Source organism: Neodiprion pinetum, chromosome 6, assembly GCF_021155775.2.
Source record: "Neodiprion pinetum isolate iyNeoPine1 chromosome 6, iyNeoPine1.2, whole genome shotgun sequence".
Classification (NCBI taxonomy): Eukaryota; Metazoa; Arthropoda; class Insecta; order Hymenoptera; family Diprionidae; genus Neodiprion; species Neodiprion pinetum.
Genome location: NC_060237.1, coordinates 19,897,143 through 19,915,539, shown reverse-complemented (window position 1 = coordinate 19,915,539; position 18,397 = coordinate 19,897,143). Strand labels below are relative to the sequence as shown.

At 42.8% G+C, this 18,397-nt stretch overlaps 3 protein-coding genes across 5 annotated transcripts in view; 1 reads left to right on the top strand and 2 right to left on the bottom strand.

Moving 5' to 3' along the window:
* LOC124221176 (tRNA 2'-phosphotransferase 1) overlaps positions 1-18,397 on the top strand; it is a 50,782-nt gene that overhangs the window by 28,024 nt on the left and 4,361 nt on the right. The window lies entirely within an intron of this gene.
* LOC124221147 (microtubule-associated protein futsch) lies at positions 43-18,219 on the bottom strand. 2 transcript variants are annotated; one of them, XM_046630872.2, is made up of 4 exons: positions 17,346-18,219; positions 8,894-8,976; positions 8,371-8,509; positions 43-3,388 (listed from the first exon to the last, which is right to left on the bottom strand). In XM_046630872.2, exons 2-4 carry the CDS (start codon positions 8,967-8,969, stop codon positions 121-123), a joined length of 3,483 nt encoding a protein of 1,160 aa, XP_046486828.1. In that variant the 5' UTR covers positions 8,970-8,976; positions 17,346-18,219; the 3' UTR covers positions 43-120. The 2 variants fall into 2 exon arrangements, with proteins under 2 accessions (XP_046486828.1, XP_046486827.1); XM_046630871.2 differs by lacking the exon at positions 17,346-18,219 and adding an exon at positions 11,304-11,835.
* Positions 3,546-8,357, bottom strand: LOC138191098 (uncharacterized). Its single transcript, XM_069137003.1, has one exon. It carries the CDS (start codon positions 8,211-8,213, stop codon positions 5,073-5,075), a length of 3,141 nt encoding a protein of 1,046 aa, XP_068993104.1. The 5' UTR covers positions 8,214-8,357; the 3' UTR covers positions 3,546-5,072.

Here is an 18,397-nt window from a genome sequence, read left to right as displayed (position 1 = left end):
ATCAATAATAAGTCCAACGCGAATAAAATCATTATTAGTTTCAAAGTGATTTCACTATAATAGTACGTGTAATGTTAATTCGACCCACAGTCTGCTTCTCCTCTCCGTATCACATGGCGATCATTCCTCGCCATTGATTCTCTTCTGAACACCGCCTAAATATCGCGCGAAACCTTCGCTCGCATGTTTCAGTATGGTCAATCCCAACCTGAACTTAATTTCCGCGACCTTCCTAACGAATTCGAATACGTTGAAGCCCGATTCTTCCGGTTTGTCCGCCTTTTCGGTAGTCGTCGCTGCATCTATCCACTCTACAGTCGCCTCTTCGAGATCCTGTCCCTCAGTTTCCGTTGCCGTATCGTCAGTCGACTCATCTTTGGTCTGTGATTCGGTCGGTGCTTCTTCGCTGAACGCAGCTGGTGTCGTGGTAATCACTTTAGCCTCTTGCGACGCGGTTGTCGAGAGCGAATTAATGCTCGATGATGTCTCCGTGGGACTCATCGTCGGTATGACGGTCGGTGACACCAATTTCTCGCTGGTTTTCTCGCCCTCGTGTTCCACAATTTTCTCCGTGGTACTGTCGCCTATCTTTGCCTTTTCTCCCTCCCTCTTCTTCTCGATCTTCTCGTCGTGATCAATAGCGTTCGACATCGTGTGGTCCTTGACATTCCGAGCCTCGCCTTTGCCCGGAATCATCAGGTCTAGGATGTCGAATATTTCGTTGCTCAAGTTCTCCTCTTTTTCGGTAACTGCTAGGGTACCGCTAGGTGGTATCACTTGGATAACGGACTCCCTTCGGAATCGTGGATGTGCACGCGAGTGTTCTTCGTCTATCGACCTTTTGACCTTCAGAGCTCTGGGACCGTGTTCGACCGCGACTGCCGTAGGCGTGATCTCGATCTCCTCGTAATTGGTGTCGCTCTTCAAGGGCAACGCTTCCGGTTGTCCGTACGATTGCAACGGAGGAATATTTGCTGAATTTTTTGGAAAGGCGTAGTTCTGTGCAACGTCCTGCTCAAACTGGGTCTGGCTGTCTCCGTTTCCACCGTATGTTGGCGTCTTCTGGCCAACAACTGGGCTTTCGACGTAGCCGTACTCCTTAGGGACGCTACCGACAACAAATTGACGATCCGGGTCTCCGTCAGCCGATACGGTGTAGCCAGACTGCTTTTGTCGTTCGAAATAATTTGCCGTCGTCGAAACTTCGGGATACTTGAATTCAGTGTTTTTATATTTCATGTCGTAGTTATTTTCGAGCGGTTTATACGACAGTTCGGATGAAGACGTGGGATATCTGTGATCAATTCTCTTTGTCAGCTTCGTGTCAGTGATAGCGGGACCTCCAAACTTCTGGTATCGATAATAATTGTCGTAATCCTTGGCGCCCCCATACTTTGCCTCGTGATTCGTCATACCTTGAATGACCTTAGAGAATACTTCTTCCTCACTTTGGCCATAGTTGCCGCCATATTCGCCAAGGTTGTATTTGTAATTCGGCTCGACCTCGTAATTTCTGCGTGCAATTCCACCTCCGAACGGATACAGGAAATAAGAAGCTAATCCCAGTCCCAGACCAACCAAAGACACAACTCCGAAGCTTGGCATGATTTCTCGGCTCAAGTAATTATAAATCTGCGTACCGATCGGTTTCTCGACTTGTTTCTTCTTCGTTTTCGTCGCGTTCACTTCCTTCGTCTCAGGCTCCACCTTGGATTCTTGAAGAGCTGTTTCACTGGCGATTAGTTCCGTCGTAACTTCACTGCTTTCCGTGGTCGAGGTGGAAGGCCTACGTCGCTTCGCCTTGTTCTTGTTTCTTCGCCGCTTTTGCGAACTTCTTCTCGGTTTTTTCGTAGTCGTGCTCAATAACGGCTCTTCTGGTGGAGACTTTATTTCAATTTTCGTCAGTTCAGGATTGAAGTCAAACTTGAGATCGATCTGAGAATTGTTCAGTGCCTGGGAGATAGCTTGATCACTCAAGGCATCAACTTTCTCGTCAGCGCTCTGTTTCTTACTCTTCAAGACTGGATCTTCGATCTTTGTTGCTTCGTCGATTGGTTTCTTCATCTGAGCCTTTAAGACGTTGTTTATCTTCGTTATCGGAGGTTTCGTCTGGACGGGAACTTCAACGAGATCAGACCCCGTGAAATCAGTCTTTGCAACCGTCGTCGTTTCTCTGATCTCCGGTGTTGTGCTTTTCGGAGCTGGCGCCGGAGTGCTTTTCGGCATTTCCACAGGGACAGGCGTCTTTATCTTCGCTACAAAGGTGGGCCTCTCTATTATCGTCTCATCCTTCGGCGTTTGTATCATTTGAACCGGCTTAAACGTCACCTTCTCAATCCTAGTTGTGGATACTGTTTCAGGTTTGTTCGCCGGTTTCGCTGTCGTAGTTCTAGCTGGAAATCTGGTTCGGTTCAGATTTCCCTTCGGTATTTTTGGCGTTGACCTAACGGTGGTCGTAGACGTCGCCAACTTTTGCTGGGTTGTTCTTTGGACTTGGAAAATTTTCTTCGTCACTGTCAGTACTTTTTCCGTTGTGGGGAAGTTGCTCTTTTCCACGGTTGGAGTTGGTGTTGACGTCATCACAGCTGTCTTCGGGGTGGTAACTTCTGCAGCAGACTGCCCAGCTTTGACAGTCGCTTTCTTAGGTGTCGTCTGCGCCACTTGCGGTTTTGCAGTTGTCGCTTTCGGAACATTTCTAGAGTTACTCGGAGCGGGCTTAACCTTATTTGTCGCCAACTTTCCTGAGGACTCTGTTGGCATTACCTTTTCTACTATTGCAATCGGTTTCTTCTGGCCCTGTTGATCAACCTTTATCTTCTCGATAGAAGACGTCGGCTTGGCGGCGAATTTGTTGACTGTGTCGACAGGTTTCTTCGCCTCTTGCTGTACAGATTTCGGCGTTGTCGTTGGTGGGTTCAAGAGAATCCAGGTCGATATTCCGCCGGGGGTGGTTAGCTGGTTTTTGTAGCCAATCACGTCTCGTCTCGAGGACAATTCCTTCTCCAACTCCTCATCTGTCACGGCCATTGCAAGCCCCGGGTGGCTACTTTCGAAATAACCAAACTTCGAGTTCATAGGTCGTCCAAAACTGACGCCGATAGACTCCATGGAACTTATTTCCGAGTTTATCTCCTTTATAAGAAGGTCCGGGTCCTCCGTTTTTGACTTCGCATCAGTGCTTGCTGTATTTCCAAATTTCCCGATCTTTCCGACGGTAACGAGCCTCTTCGGCGCGCTCGTCCTGCCAGCTTCGTTCTTCAGGTCGACCGTCGTCTTTGGAGATTCATTAGGATCAGTCACGTTGAGTAACTGCGTTGCCACAGTTCTCAGAGACTGCTTCATGTCAGGAAGGTCTGTAGCATCCCGGTGAGACTTCGAAACATCGATTCTGAAATAAAATAATCTCGTAAGTAAAGCGCACTTTTCATCTACGGGGCCTGTGTTGAATTTTATTTTGATTACCTACTACTTCGGGCGGCAAAGGAACAAAATTCTAATAATCGGGATAACCGTTTATTTGTTCAAACGTAAAGATCGTTCTATAATACATGTTGTTTTTTTTATCTAAACATTAAATTACTATTTGGTCGATGACCATTTATTAGGTACCTTCTATGTGATATAGAAACTTCAGTATAAAATTAATTAAAATAATTTCACTATCGACTATAAACTCCAACTGATTCAACCCGAGCTCATTTTGTAATAACAGCCTCTCCAAAAGAGCGTACGGTAAAAGCATTAATTAAATTGTACCTGACAATGAAACCATGTTAGTTTTACACAAATTACCTTTCTTACGAGGACCAAGTAGCCAAGTTATAAAATTGTAGCGTAATTAAATTTCTAATTAACATTGAAGAAATGAATAATAAATTCAGCAATTAAGGTAGTGTAATACTATCTTATGAAAATTATATCGAACAGCCGTTACACAACAATCTCGAGCACCTACGCCTGATGTGCATTTGTACGCTTGAAAAAACTAGGCGCAGCATTTTATTACTTAATTATAATTCCACCAATAACGAATTCCTAGCGAAAACCTCTAGATACCTAATTTGAGTAGAAGTACTCACCACTGTAATAATCGGTCAATCACACTCTGTGTAAAAGTAGATCAGCGCATATTTCCAGCTTCTAATGCCGCGGTACATTCTATAATTGTGCGTATCAGACATTCGTAGAAAAAACTGACCTAGTAGACTTCGGGTTTACCATTATTGACAGGCTATTGAGAATAATTTTCGGGTATACGACGAGTTTAGTCATTGTCCTGTCGTGTAAAGAAATTCTGTGAATAACTTGATCAATTGTGATACTGACTGTGAAATTTATCAGGTCACAAGGATCATTGAAGACGGAAACGATCTAATTTACAACGTGAAACGAGCGTTCTAAATGCTAGTAATCGAGAATATTACACTTATAAACACGCATTAAAACGTAATTACATCTTCGACACACGATGTGCGAGAATTGTGATGCACACAGACGTCATGGTGCGTTAAATCTAATTATGTACGGATCGATACCGTTATTTTTTAATGATTTTCTTAGGTAATGAAGTTATAGTGTCAAGACGATAATATACTCGATATCGTACTGGTATGGCAATAGGAATTACTGACCCACAAAGACTGCTGGGACTTGATCGAATGATCGAGTTTACAGTACAGGGAAGTAATTTCAACTGGAATTACATGGTAATGGTATAATTTTATAGAGGAATGAAATTTAATTATAAAGACATTAAATTTAGCCATGGTCAAGTAATTATATGGGCTTGGAAGAGGGACGGTGGACTTGTAGAATAGAATTTTATTGTACAATTAATTTCAGTAGCACAGCGTCATGAAGTACTCTAAAATTTGATTATTGTGTAGTACACTTAGAAAGTTACGCAGGCATTTCCTTAACCTAAAATATTAATTAAAGACTTTGAGAGCAGCGATGCATTTCGAGATTATACCGTACACCTATGTAATTGTGTACCACTTTCACAGGATGTCAAAGTCCTGCGACCATTTCACTTTTAACGATGCAGCTTGCGCTTTCCCTATCTTTTAAATTCATCTTTTTCGCTTCTTTCGTCTGCTCTTCCACTCGTTCCAATTATTGTACTTATGAATCGACTGTTTGACCATGTCCTCAAGCGTGGGCCTGACTTTGATCTTAACCCGATTAGTTGCCCGTCCGTAACCTAAAACGGTTGGAAATGCAAAGGGAATGAAAAACGCTGCCAGCCCAAAAATACCGGCCGCAGCAACGGCGAGAGGCGTCATCGCGATGCTGAAGAAACCATAATTCAACGGACTCAAAAATGTAAAATAGGGAATCATCGAAGTTACAGACTCCATAATACTGAAGGGCATCAGGTCCATCATGTCGTCATCGTCATCGTCATCGTCGTCATCGTCATCACCGAGAACGGATCCTGGGCCAAGCCCTCCATTCCCGTTTTGCGAGCCGAGATTCCCAACAGCATCCGAAAGCTGACCTGTTATACCCGACAACGGATTTCCAACGGCGGGTAATTGTATTCCGGAAGAGCCACCGGTTCCTGAGGATATCGGAACATCCGCAGCCGCGTTTTCCGGACCAGCATCCGCCGCCACATTGGCTGGAATCTCCTCATCCCCCAACGGTGCCTGAATTCCACCTAGAGAAGGAATAGATGGGATTCCACCTCCCACCGCAGGGTCACTTGCCACTCCTGAACCACCTGGATCATCCGCAACTCCTTCATCCGCAAGACTTCCCGGTGCTGCACCAGGATTCAAAGGACTATCCGCTACTCCAGCATCAGGAGCAGAGGGATCGTCAGCTAAACTATCACCTGGGCTGGGAGAGTCACCTGGAGTATCTGGTTCGAAAGCACCTTCTGCGTCTGACACATCGTTCTGGGAGCCAACGTTGATTTGAGTCTGTTGGAAGACCTCAAAAGTCGCCGTCCCTGGGAATTGCTGATCGTACTGACCGTCTTGCAGCACGCCTTGAAGGCTCTGACCATCGTCGAGAGGAACGTTTTGATAATCACTTTGCTCGAGCAATCCTTCCGGGTACTGCCCACTGCCGGAAGGAAACGTGCCGTAACCTCCGCCGGAAGAACCATAACCGCCTGAAGGAGGAGCGTAAGTACCCGGGTTCAGACCGCTTCCTGGGTAACGCTCACTAGGCGGCTTGGTCGCTGATCCATAATTTCCGGTGGAGGGTGGCGGGTGCTTGAATACATTCGTGTTTTGGACGTGCGAGTTTATGACGATGTTCAGATCGGTACAGCCCTCCTTGCCCTGGACGGTGTTGTTTATCCTGGTGTAAGAGTTGATCGTTACCGTCGGACAATTGCTGCCCTCGTCATACGTCACTTCCGGAATCTGATGATCCACCGACACTCCGGGCTGCATCCCGTTTTGCTCGATCTCGTCTTTTTGCATGGTGAACATTATATGGACGTTCGGTGCCGACGCTGAATCGTTCTTTTGGTCATCCTTCGAATCTTGGAGATTCAATGACGTGCCAGGATTCTCCGGTTCTTTCATTTCCGTCACGGTGACATTCGGTCGTTTCTTACCGGTATTCAGGATGTGTACGACGGTATTTTGCGAGACGACTGATGTCGGATTGTAATACGGCTTCTTGGAGAAGTTTGGAACGTTAGCGGGATCGGTTTGATAATCTACGTAAGCCCCATCGCTTCCAACCGTTTCACTTGTTGGCCTCGTTACATCTGTTGGATAAAAGTTGTTCTGCGTCGCTTCTGAATTTAAATTTTGGAGAAACAGCTGGTGATACTGATTTTCGTAATTTACTTGACCCTCGCCGAAGTCATCGTAATTTTGCATAACTGGCACGGATGGCTTTCCATCAATGTACCCGTAAAAATTTGTACTCTCTCCGTTATCCTGTCCAAGATTTATCGGTCGATTCGGTTCCAGGCCTTCAGGAATTGGATCAAACGTATTCGATTCATTTTCATTTGTATCTGTAACTAGAAAGTCACTCTTGTCAAAGGTAAACGGAGGAATCTGTTGCCACTGAACTACTTCTTGTGCGTTTTGTTCGAGATTTACATAAGACACAGGGTCGGGAATGTTCGTCATATCCGCTTCCAAAATCGATGGTTTGTTTCCAGGTTTCTTCTTTACGACATGGAAGTTGGGCGCATTTTGATGAAGCGCGGAACCATCGGTAGTTTCCTGCGCTTCCAAACTGTCATGTCCGTCGTTGAAGGACGTATACTTTTCGTAATTGTACAAATCCTCGATATTTTGCAAGTTATCGTTTGGCCAGTTCTTAAGATTCAAGTCCGATACACTTTGACTCGAATTTACCTTCACTTTGACATTGCTCTTCGGTTTATTTTTTCTACGTACCTGCTCGGCAGCCCTGCGATTTTCGCTTTTCAATGTGAAATGAGGTAGCGACTGGTTCGCCTGCGCTTTCATACGGATCAGGTTTTTTGTACAATTGTTATTGCCAAATTTCTTTTGAGTACTTTGGTCGGTTAATACGTGAAACGTGACCACCGATCTGTTTGAATCACTTTCAAAATGCTTCATTCCAGTTTGCGAATCGTGCAAGTTCGGACTAGAAACCTGATTGTGGATATTGCGATGCGAATAAAGATTGTTCTGTAAATACGTCGGTTTGTTGCTAGACATTTTTTGACTCGCATAAGTTGGTACAATTTTAACAAAATTTCTAACTTTAGCCCTGTTTAGCTGTACCGGCCGAGAACCTTCTGAAATGGTCCGAGAATAAATAGCAACTCGTGGCCTAGTTCTTCTAGAACTTACCACCTTCGTTTCTGGTTTTTCCAGCGTCGTTCGGTTCGAAGACAAAATTGAACCTATCGCTAATGAATCCTCCCGCGAGCGTCTCGTCGATAAAATTTGACCTGTGTTTTCACCAGTATTGGAAGACAATTTAGTCCCTAAAAGCGGAACACTTTTATCCAAATTCGAATTCGGTTCAACATCTATCGGAACTTCATCGATCCGAAGGCTCGAATGCTCATCAATAATATCTGAATAATCTACCAAGTTGGGTTTTGCTTCGGCAGTTTTGGTCTCCACAAAGTGATCGAAAGGATTTCTACCTTTAATCCTATCACCGTCATTGCGAAACGATATCCTTACATCCCTACTACTTCTACCCTCAGTCGCTAAATTTCCGCCTGATTCCGGCCCGATCAAATTTCTCTTCGGCATAGACAGTCTGGATAACTCGGAATCTAAGTTCCCTAAATCTAATCGCTCATAGTTTCTATCGCCAACTCGTTTGTCTTCATGGACAATACGGTCTTCGTAAAAAAGGTTATTCGTAATATAAGCATTTCCGCGCGTTGCGCGCCTTCCTTCCGTGTACCTGCTATTGCCTTCGACAATTTGAGGCAGATCCTTGACGACAGGTTTCGGCTCCTGTGCGAAATTCACGCCGCGCTGCACCGGTCGCCATGTTTCCGTGTTCAGGTCTTCTACTTCCGGTTGAAGATTCCTTGAGACCTCTGTAAGGAAGTAAAAATTTTGATCAGTTTTGATTAGAATTCGGTTTGTTCTTCCATAAAATTTTCTCGAATAAAGTAACGGTTTGGTTTGTGGGTTCTATAAACGTTCGCATATTAATTCTTTCACGGTAATGATAGACGAGTATTACATTTCACAATGCTTCTCAGCAACCCATGTTTACATGGAATCTCTGATTAAAAACTTTCAGCCGTGATGACCGTATTTAGAAGCCAGTCAAAGGATGTAACATCCGCCGTTCGACCGGCGCGTTTTCCACATCACGTAATGCTTCCTCGACTTATTCAACGTTAGAAAATCGTCTTCGCGCTGTTGGTTCAGTAGCGCGGAGCATGTATTACGTACAGAGTTCTAATGCCACTCACCAAGCTTTTGAGGTCTCCCATAGCTGGATCCCGCGATGAGCAGGACAGTCGCTAATTTCAATAATTTGAACCGCATTTTTACACTGAAACAGAACAATATGGGGCGACTCGTTAGGGATTACAGTAATATAGCGAAGAGGTGGAAATAAATCGATGTAACTTATACAGCGAGGGTGAAACACTATGTTTTATTCAAGCGCATAGCTCGAAGAAATTCTTGATAGATTGCCCATTGTTGAAGGAGTGCGAAATCGCGTTTGAAATCCCGAATCGAGCTGCGCGCACGGCGTATTCGAAGGACGCATTTAGAGGATTTGAAAAACGAAGAAATGACGCAAGTTCGCGCCGTTCTTTTACCTGATGCGAATTCGTACTGCCACTTTGCAACTTGATAGCGGCATCGACAGGTTCTCTATTATACCTATAGTTGTCCGTGATCGGCTGGACAAAGTTGGTATGCGGATCCTATCGCATGGTAAAGTCGTTCTGCCGAAGACGTATGATGCATTCAAATTCGAACATACTCGTGCGTGCCTATGGCTAATACACGTCTGACGGAAAATAACTAACAGATCAAGCTAATAATAGTCCTCGGTGTATAATGGCCCACCTCTTGAAGGCGCGATGCCTCGTTATGCCAAAATCATTTCCACGAGGTGACGGAATAAATACATAACCGAACAGCTCACCTGTCCACACTTCTCGAATATATTACACTCGTGCTAATTTACGCTGCGCAAGATTTATCACCTCTTTTGATTTTCATCGTTACTTCCTGTGTATTACCTTAATATGCCCATCCTTATAAAGATTGAAATTACTCGCCATTGTCCCATTGGCAATAACATATATCATGTTAAAAATTGACAACGTACTAGCAAAGTTTCTTTGTATGCTGATTTTAAGAGAACGAGATCATGAAAAGTTGGTGATTATTGATCGTGATCATTTCTGTGATTACTCTCTTCGACTGAAAAATATTCTCGAGTGCTGGACTCACCTTTTATCTGAATTAAGCATGAATTAAGTAAGTAAGTCCGTATATCATTCTAGGCGTTAAAAAGTGTCAAAAGAATACTAATTCGGCATAACTTTGAATGACGGTACATGTATATATACGGTTAGAGATGAAAACAAAAAAGCTCCAGTGACATTCTACGATGATGACGCAATCCGTTATCCACCTCGGGTTCATATTTCGTAAAACACATGCATGCAATAAACCGTTGGATTTTTTCGCTCATATTTGTGTCTCCTAACGGTACCTGCCACACCAGCGTCCGCGAGTCTATCTATCATGCGCGTATACGGAGGTAGACACACACACGCACACATACGCAGAATAATCACGGCCGAGGTTCCCTTGCATTTGTGTGAAATAATTCATCCCGGAAGCCTTGGATCTGTGTAACTGGGACAACGGAAAATGGTCCGATAACCGAGGAGGCCTCTCGCGCATCGATGATTTTTGATTTCGTATTCACAATAAAGAGGATCGTCGATCTAGATTTAAGCTATTATGCATCGCAGCAATCTTCAACTATCGAGTTGCTCTCGTATCGAAGTAAAATTTTCTACTTACTGTAACCGCGTTGTATCTGTGGCACGACTATGGGCATGGAAACAAACTACAAAGTTTATCACGGGTGTAGAACACTCGAGGTTCTTCCCAGTAACGCGGATGCGGGTCATCTTTCAGGTACAATTGCAGCCTTACTGCTTCGAATCGTGGAAATTGTGTAAACCCTTTTTAGAGACGCGATAAATATGACGTTGAGCAAGACTCGAGGCTGATCGAGCCCTCTTCGGCCTAGATTAGGACAGCTCGTGACCCCATTACATGGAAACAGGTTCTCAGGAGTCGATTAAACAGCGTGGCGCGGTGTTCTGACCACGACTCGACCAGCTATGCAACGCACCTCGAAACACCTAGTTCACGGGCACAGTAGGCATAGTCACGAAACGCAGTCATGGCTGAACGAGTAATTCTCGTGAATAATGGACTGGAAATATGTCGCAATTGGTCATTTTTTTCATTCCACTAGCCTCTGAATTTTTTATTTCGACATATCGCAGCTGTAGTCATTGTCAGTTATGTTTGTTCACAGCGATGCTTTCGTTGTATCGATGGGAAACCATGACACTATTTTTTCTGCCTTCCCACGATGATTTTATCATTCTACGGTACTTAAAAAAATCGTCTACTTGACGACACGTTGAGAGTGGTGCAGTGTTTGAAGAAAACGAGAGAAAGATATCCTGAGCGACAATTACGAGGTTCAAAATGATAAGTAAACACTTGCACTCTCGACTTTCATATACAGGATATATTGCGGTGGTCAGAGGTGGTCCTACGCTGTTCAGGTCAACTTCGTGTACAAGTGGTATCGATTGAATTATTTTTTCTTACCTGTGAAAACTTTGGAAAGCCTCTTAGACGATCATTTAACCACTTTTCACTGTTTTTATATACTTTGTACGATACTGATTTAAATTCGGGTGAATTGAGATGTATCGCTGCGGCTAACGACGCTACGATTATCCACGATCACCGAGATTATTCAAGCACAAACTATAAACACGGAACGGCCGTTTCACCCGTACGAAAAAAATTACCCTGTGGTCGGCAAGTGCGAGACGTAAAAAACGAGGAGAAAAGTAAAGAAAAAACAGAAGCACAAATTTATGCGACAAAACGCGGTTCTTCTACTCAACTCGTCGATCTTGTAATACGGTCTCCCGAAATTGGTGTGAAATTAAGGATCGACGGCAAGTCGATCGCGTAATGTTATACGAACGCTGAAGATAATAAAAAATCGCACAAAATCACGTCGGAGGATCGTTGCGTCTTTTGACTCAACGGCTGACTGGGTCTCGACTGTGACAGTGGCTACACCGTAACCTGGTCGGCCGCGCGATGTTCCTGGTGAACGCTAAGAGTCCGAACTTGAACCGTTATTCCTCGTACTGCTTCACCACGGAGTTGAACAACCTTCGTTCGTATGCTAAGCGGTGGCTACCTTCCCCAACCCGGGTCCAGTCGGGACGTGGAACGAGCCGCATGTACCCAGACCGAGAAACAAAACCAAACACAAGATGCACGCCAGCCTCCTGAGGCCTTGAACTACTGCTACACTGGGATCGAGCAGATGATAGGGGGCCCGACGGTCCCCCGGATTCAGGAATGTGGTTGCTGGATACTTGGATTACGGCGCACCAGAAGTCATGTCAGAGAAGGTACCAGAAGAACTTTCGAGAGGCCGTTTTCACACTTTAACTATGAATCAAAGGTCAGTAGATGAGGAAAATTGTTTGCCAAATCATCTGCGCTGTTTTTTTACGCCAATGATAGCAAACGCGAATGAAACAACGTCATTAAAACAAATCTGAAGAACTTCGAATAGCACGAGGTAGGGTCAACAATTTGAGAACGAGTTTTATAGTTACAACGTTTGGTCATTTTCTATCCGATTGAAATAACTGAGATTATTTTGTACAATGTTAGATTCTTCAAATGCTTTTCAGACAATTTGCGGGGATTTAGTCAGCTAGCAAAATCATCCCACAAACATTACAATCGGATCATAAACACCACAGTTTAACAGTTTTGAAAGTTCAAATCATAAACCCTTTTTTCAAAATGTCGATATCTTAGCCTGCGTTATTCGAATTTATTCAGATTGGTTTCTATTTCATAGTAAGAATGTTATTTCATTCGTGCTCACTGTCATTGGCTCAAGAATCTTCAGGGGAGATTTTTCAAATGGTTTTGTTCTCATTTCCAAAATTTTGATTCACTGGGTCCCGCCGATTCATCCTCAAAGTGCGGGTCTTCCGTGTTCTAAACGCGATTTAGCGAAACCAGAAAGTCGTATGAAAACAAGTATTTTCATTATTCTCGAAGTACTTTCAAAGTTTCAAAATGACGTTCTAGAAGTTACGCAAATTTGTACGTTGAACAATGATTATTTCGTTCATCAGTGTACGCAGCTAATTGTGTATAAGAAATGAATCAATGGGTTCTCGGAATCATGGTCTGCATCCAAAGTACGATGAAAATTCGTAGCCATTCAATTCTCGATCCCTTCATAGAATCCAGTTCGACTACAGGCATGAAATTGGACAAGGGAATAATTGTCTAATGTTTTGTCACACGTGAGTGCTGCACCGACAGATGAACTAGAGAGAGCAGAAGTAAAATGTAAAATTCCTTTACATATCTATGCCCATGTCCTCGTCGTGAAAAGCATCTCGTAACATTGCCGAATTTGAATCAATAGTTCAAAAGTCAGGAGACGTACTACTCCCGTTAAAAGAACTAAAGAATGACGTCCGTCAAAAACTGCAACGACTAAATACTTTGAGAACTCCGTTTATCCGTGGTTATAACGTTACTTCACGGAATAAAATATACCTAATCAAGAGGTGTATCTCTACTGTACCGTCTAAAAACAAACACGAAAACGATTGGCGCTGAGGCTGAATCGACGATGTACAGTTACGATCTGGCGGGAATCCCTACCTATCGCAATAACCCGTCACCCGGTGACCAACCGACGGTATTTTCATCTTCGTAACGCGGCTTCTTCTTCTCCCGCGGGGCAAATATCAGAGAGTGAGATGAAAAAACGAAGACGAAAAAAACCTCGTCTTATACCACACGGTGTTACGAATACCACCGTAAATTAGGAAAGAATAATTACGCGTGTAAAACATCTTAATTCAGACCGAAAGGCCGTGTCATCGTTTACATCGCTACCGCCGAAGCGTGCCTCGGTTATCCAATACCTGGGTATTATCGTATCCCCCACCAATTACTCATTTTACTTTCCGTCTTTAGAAATGTTCATACGAGCAGCACCGTCGTAATTAGCAGCGTATCCTTAATTCAATTACCGGGATACTATACATGTTTTTGCCGGTGATCTTATTTCATTGTAAATGTAGCTCGGGAGAAAAGCTCGTTTAATCTCAAAGCAATCGGGAGACATTTCTTGCAGCAAGGCTGGCTAAACCTTGAACTCGTGTTTTTTACACGGTAATTTTGATCAAATCTATTCTATAATTGCTTACCGGAATAATGGTTCGTACTGGTATGTTATTTGAAAGTAAAACGGTTTATCTGGGTTACCCTTGACGTGTTCCGTGAAATGTAGAATTTCTTATTAAGCACTAGATTATGATGTGCGGTGAGTGTCAATGAAACGATTTATTTCTTTGACCGAAGCTAGAAAATAGGCGATGCTGTATTTAGGATTATAGCTGTATAAAAGATGCATCGGAATCTAAATGGTCAAGGAATTCATTCGACCGGAAACTTGCATACCGATACAAATAGTCTAAAACATTGTGGAATGTTTTTTATAATTCGACCGACTTGAATCACGACAATTGCGTGCGCGGTATGAACCAGCATCGTTCGCGATTACTAGACGGTGTATAAAAACGAGAAAAACGAGAATAAAAGGAAGAAAGAAAGAAAAAAAAAACGTAGGAATATACTGCGGCTAATGATGGTTCTTTATTGACACGAAGACAAAACGTATACAACGCCCAACTATGAGCAAGAATAATGTGGGACATAGCGGAACTTTCTTACAGCGGCGATTGTGTCACCCGGCGTAACATTGCCCGTGTTTTTAAGGAGGGATGCGCGGGTCAGTGAAAAAAAAGAATTACCCTACTAGTAAAAGACGAAGTCTGCAATTATTTTGCTCGTCTGTGTTTTTTGCGCTAAATATTGCACTAATTAGTGTTAGGAATTCGTCGCGGGTTTGCATGTTGAAATTAAATTTCGACGTCTCGGGTCAATCCACGAAATTTACCGCAATAATTTATCCAACTCCAACCGTGAATCAGAACTGAAAAACTTTGCGAAAAAAAACTGCTTTGAATTTAAATTCTGCCGAGGGTTTAATTTTACAAGCTTTATTTTTTTTTTGTTTTCTTTACTCACATTTAGAACTGGTCAAATTATTTCCTGGCAAGTCCTTAGTAGCCGATGTTTATGCTTAATGATTTCCTCGAAACGAATTTCGCGGTTCATAAATCTACCAAACGCTGGCCGAAATCAAAAAAATTTATCTATTTGTATAATGTTTTCTCGACTGAAAGAGGTATCCCGCACGCAACTAATAATAAGCTGTGTTAATTGTGCCAAGTAACAGTATCGATTTTAAGTATAAATTATTCGAACGCAAGAATCAACTTTCGGACATTATCGTCCCGATAATTCATTATAGTATTCTTTCGGATAAAGCATAATTTTTTTCGTATCCTACAGACTAGTAGGTTAACTCTTTCGGTCATAGTGGTAAGTCTTCCTACCACCTATTTTACATCCATTTTTTTCTATATTTAGAGAACTTTTCAACATATTTCTTTGCGGTTTTCTGCTATTTCTGATAGTGTATGGATATGTTTTTAATACTCAAGAGTAAGTATTGCGATATAATGTAAATTATTATCGGTAGAAGCAATTGTTTGAAAAACATCGTAAAAATTGGTAGAATAATTCATTTTCGAGACAGGTACCCTTCCACATAGATACATGTTTTACATAAATTGTAAATTTTTGGGGGTACTTGTTACGAATCTGAAATTGGATTTTAAAAATCCAAGATAGCGAATCCAATCAGTGACCCCGAAAATCCCTGTATAGAGATTTATGACCGGATTCGATCAAATTTGAAATTTTTATCTGCCATATTGGATCCGCCATCTTGAATTTTTGTAATCCGATTTCCGATTCGCAATCAAAGACCTTAAAATCATGGTGTACCATCTTGTTATATAAGTTGACTCAGCAGAATAATGTGTGACTCAAAGGCTTAAGTGAATTAGCATTTTCTTCTTCTCGTCTGGTACCGAAGACGATTGTTTCTCTGATTTCATTGAATGCAAAACGGCTTCGAATTAACTAAATAAGCGATGCAGGACGTTTCAACTAATCATTTCGGGTAATTCACCTCGGATCCTCGATGCTCTGATTAAGCTCCTATATGCTGCAATTACTTTCAAGCTCGTTATACCAACGACTTGGAATAGCTTCTTTTGTAACGAGAAATAAACTATCGACAAGTAACCAACCGGCAAAACAAGCGGGCAATCCGTGTGAATCGACTATACCTAGCAGCTTCCTTCTTTCTCTGAAAAATAAATCACCCTGCAACATACACGCGAGTGCCAAGGCCGACGTCTTGGTCATAAGAACTGGTTCTCGGCCGCGTCCCATTGATCGAATCACGATACGAAAGTAATTGCTTCTCACAATTAGTCAGCCGTTGAGAAAGAAATTTGCTGTGTAGATTTGCCCTTGAAATAAGAAATCACGTGTATAGCCCATAGGCTTGTATATATATATATATATATAATACGCACAGTTTACAAAACCAGTTTAGAAGATACAATTCACCGTTATTTCAAATCTTGTCAGTATTGTGATTAACTCGTGATCCCGGAACATCGACTAACGCTTGTGCCGAAATAGAAGATGAATTTCTTTCCTCGTCAACAACCACAACGTATCAATTATTTTTTATCGGACGTACTAAGCGATGGGCTACGCCGCTAATGTACCGAAAAAAATAAAAACAACTAACGAAAATAAGGACAACAACAACAAAAATACGAGGTAAAAAATAGAGAAAGAAAGCGAACGCTCGGAGGTGAGAAACAATTTTTCGCGTGGTCCCTCATCAACTTTTTGCTGGAACATAGCGAGAATCTAGTTCAGAGAGTTGGAATAGGCCACATCGCGTCACGACACTGCATGCCTCGACACCCAAGGAACAATGCCATGCCGAAAAGAATTCGGTATCACCGTTGATAACGGTCCTACAACGCTCTATCGGGAAGTCCTGTTCTAGGAGCACGTATAAACCGCTGACCTGCTTTGTAATTATGGACTAACGATGCAGCACTTGTCTCTGTATAAGGACCGCGATACTGATTACTCGTGGCAAGAAAAAATGAACCTGCACCCTGGCGAATCGTTTTTCATGATCAACCGATTTATGTATCGCAAAGACGACCGCGTGACGCAAATACTGACGTGACTTTGATCGATGGACGAATCGAATCGCGACGCAATAGTTTGTCCATTCTCATTCTTCGCCGTACACTTAACATCAAGATACAAAACAAGCCTCACTTGGAGTTGTAATTGAAATACCGTCGGACCGACGAATAATTATTAGTCATTTAAAACGTCTGAAAAAACGTTCCACGAATTACACAGATCCTTCTACGTATACGCTGAAGTTAATTGGAAGTTAACTACGCGTCTTTTTTCTGCTTGCAATCAAATACATACGATACGTCTTTCGGCGGTGAAAGCAAATCGACTCTATGATCCCAATCGTTGTAAGTTAATAGAATTTCGCACAACTCCCGGCTTATGGTTCACGGTACATATCTAAGGACCACGAGCATTCTCCCGATTTCCTCCTACCTTCGTCAGTGTACGGTTCTCGCTTCCGGTTCTTCCGGTTTGGCAGCAATAATTATATTTCGAATAGTAGCGTCCAGGTTTGCTCTTCATTATTCGTGCGCCTCAGCTTTCGATTCATTTTAGATTCCTATCTCTGTGTCCGTGAAATTTATATCCTTCAATGATATCCGTCGAGAGAATCACTTTTCTCCGGAACAAAAATTTCCTCTTTTATTTTTCTTCGTTCTTGTGCGTTTGGATAGCAGCAGTAAAGTGATGATATGTCGGACTGCAGGATTCTCCAATCTTGATACTTCTTCACTACCCGAAGAATTTGTCAATCTTATTCAATCTTGACGTTCGCCCGGATGCGGTTCTTTATTATCAACTTGTAACTAAAGTCTTGTTTTCGTTTCTACAACCAGTTCACAAGTCATTAGAATCGAGATACAACGAAGCAATGGTTCTCTTCTTCCGCTTCTGCTGATTTTGATATCGTCCTTTTTTCTTCGGGGAACAGTATCTTTCAATTCCAACAATCTTCGATCCTGGATCACCGATCATTCATCAAAGTATTAATAGTTGTGATTTGTCTTATAGGTGAATCATTTCATTCGCACTTCACGTTTACCAAAAAAGTGCGATTCGTTTGGCCGAATCAGTTGCTTGTTTCCGTTGCACAAGATATGCAATATCAGGTCAGTATTTGTTCGATTACAGTTTCGTATCAATCAGCGATATCCACGCCTGCGAAAATTTTAATCGTTGATGAGGTGCCTATTTGCATACCCGGACGGTATTCCGACGTGTATAAGACAGCATGGCTCCGATATTTCTAACGTTACACGACGGGGCCTCACATTCGACACAAATCTTATATATTTGAGTCTGAAGTCCTTTCAGATGTTGGAATTGAACTGAGCCGGGATGCTCAGGACGCCCCCAATGTATCCACAGCTTTCCCAAGCCGCGGCGTCAAAGATTTCTCGGAGGTGGGGGATAAACCCTTGTTCCTACTTTTGCGTACTACTCGCATTACGGGAACACGTTCACGCCGTCAAAGCTGCTAATTC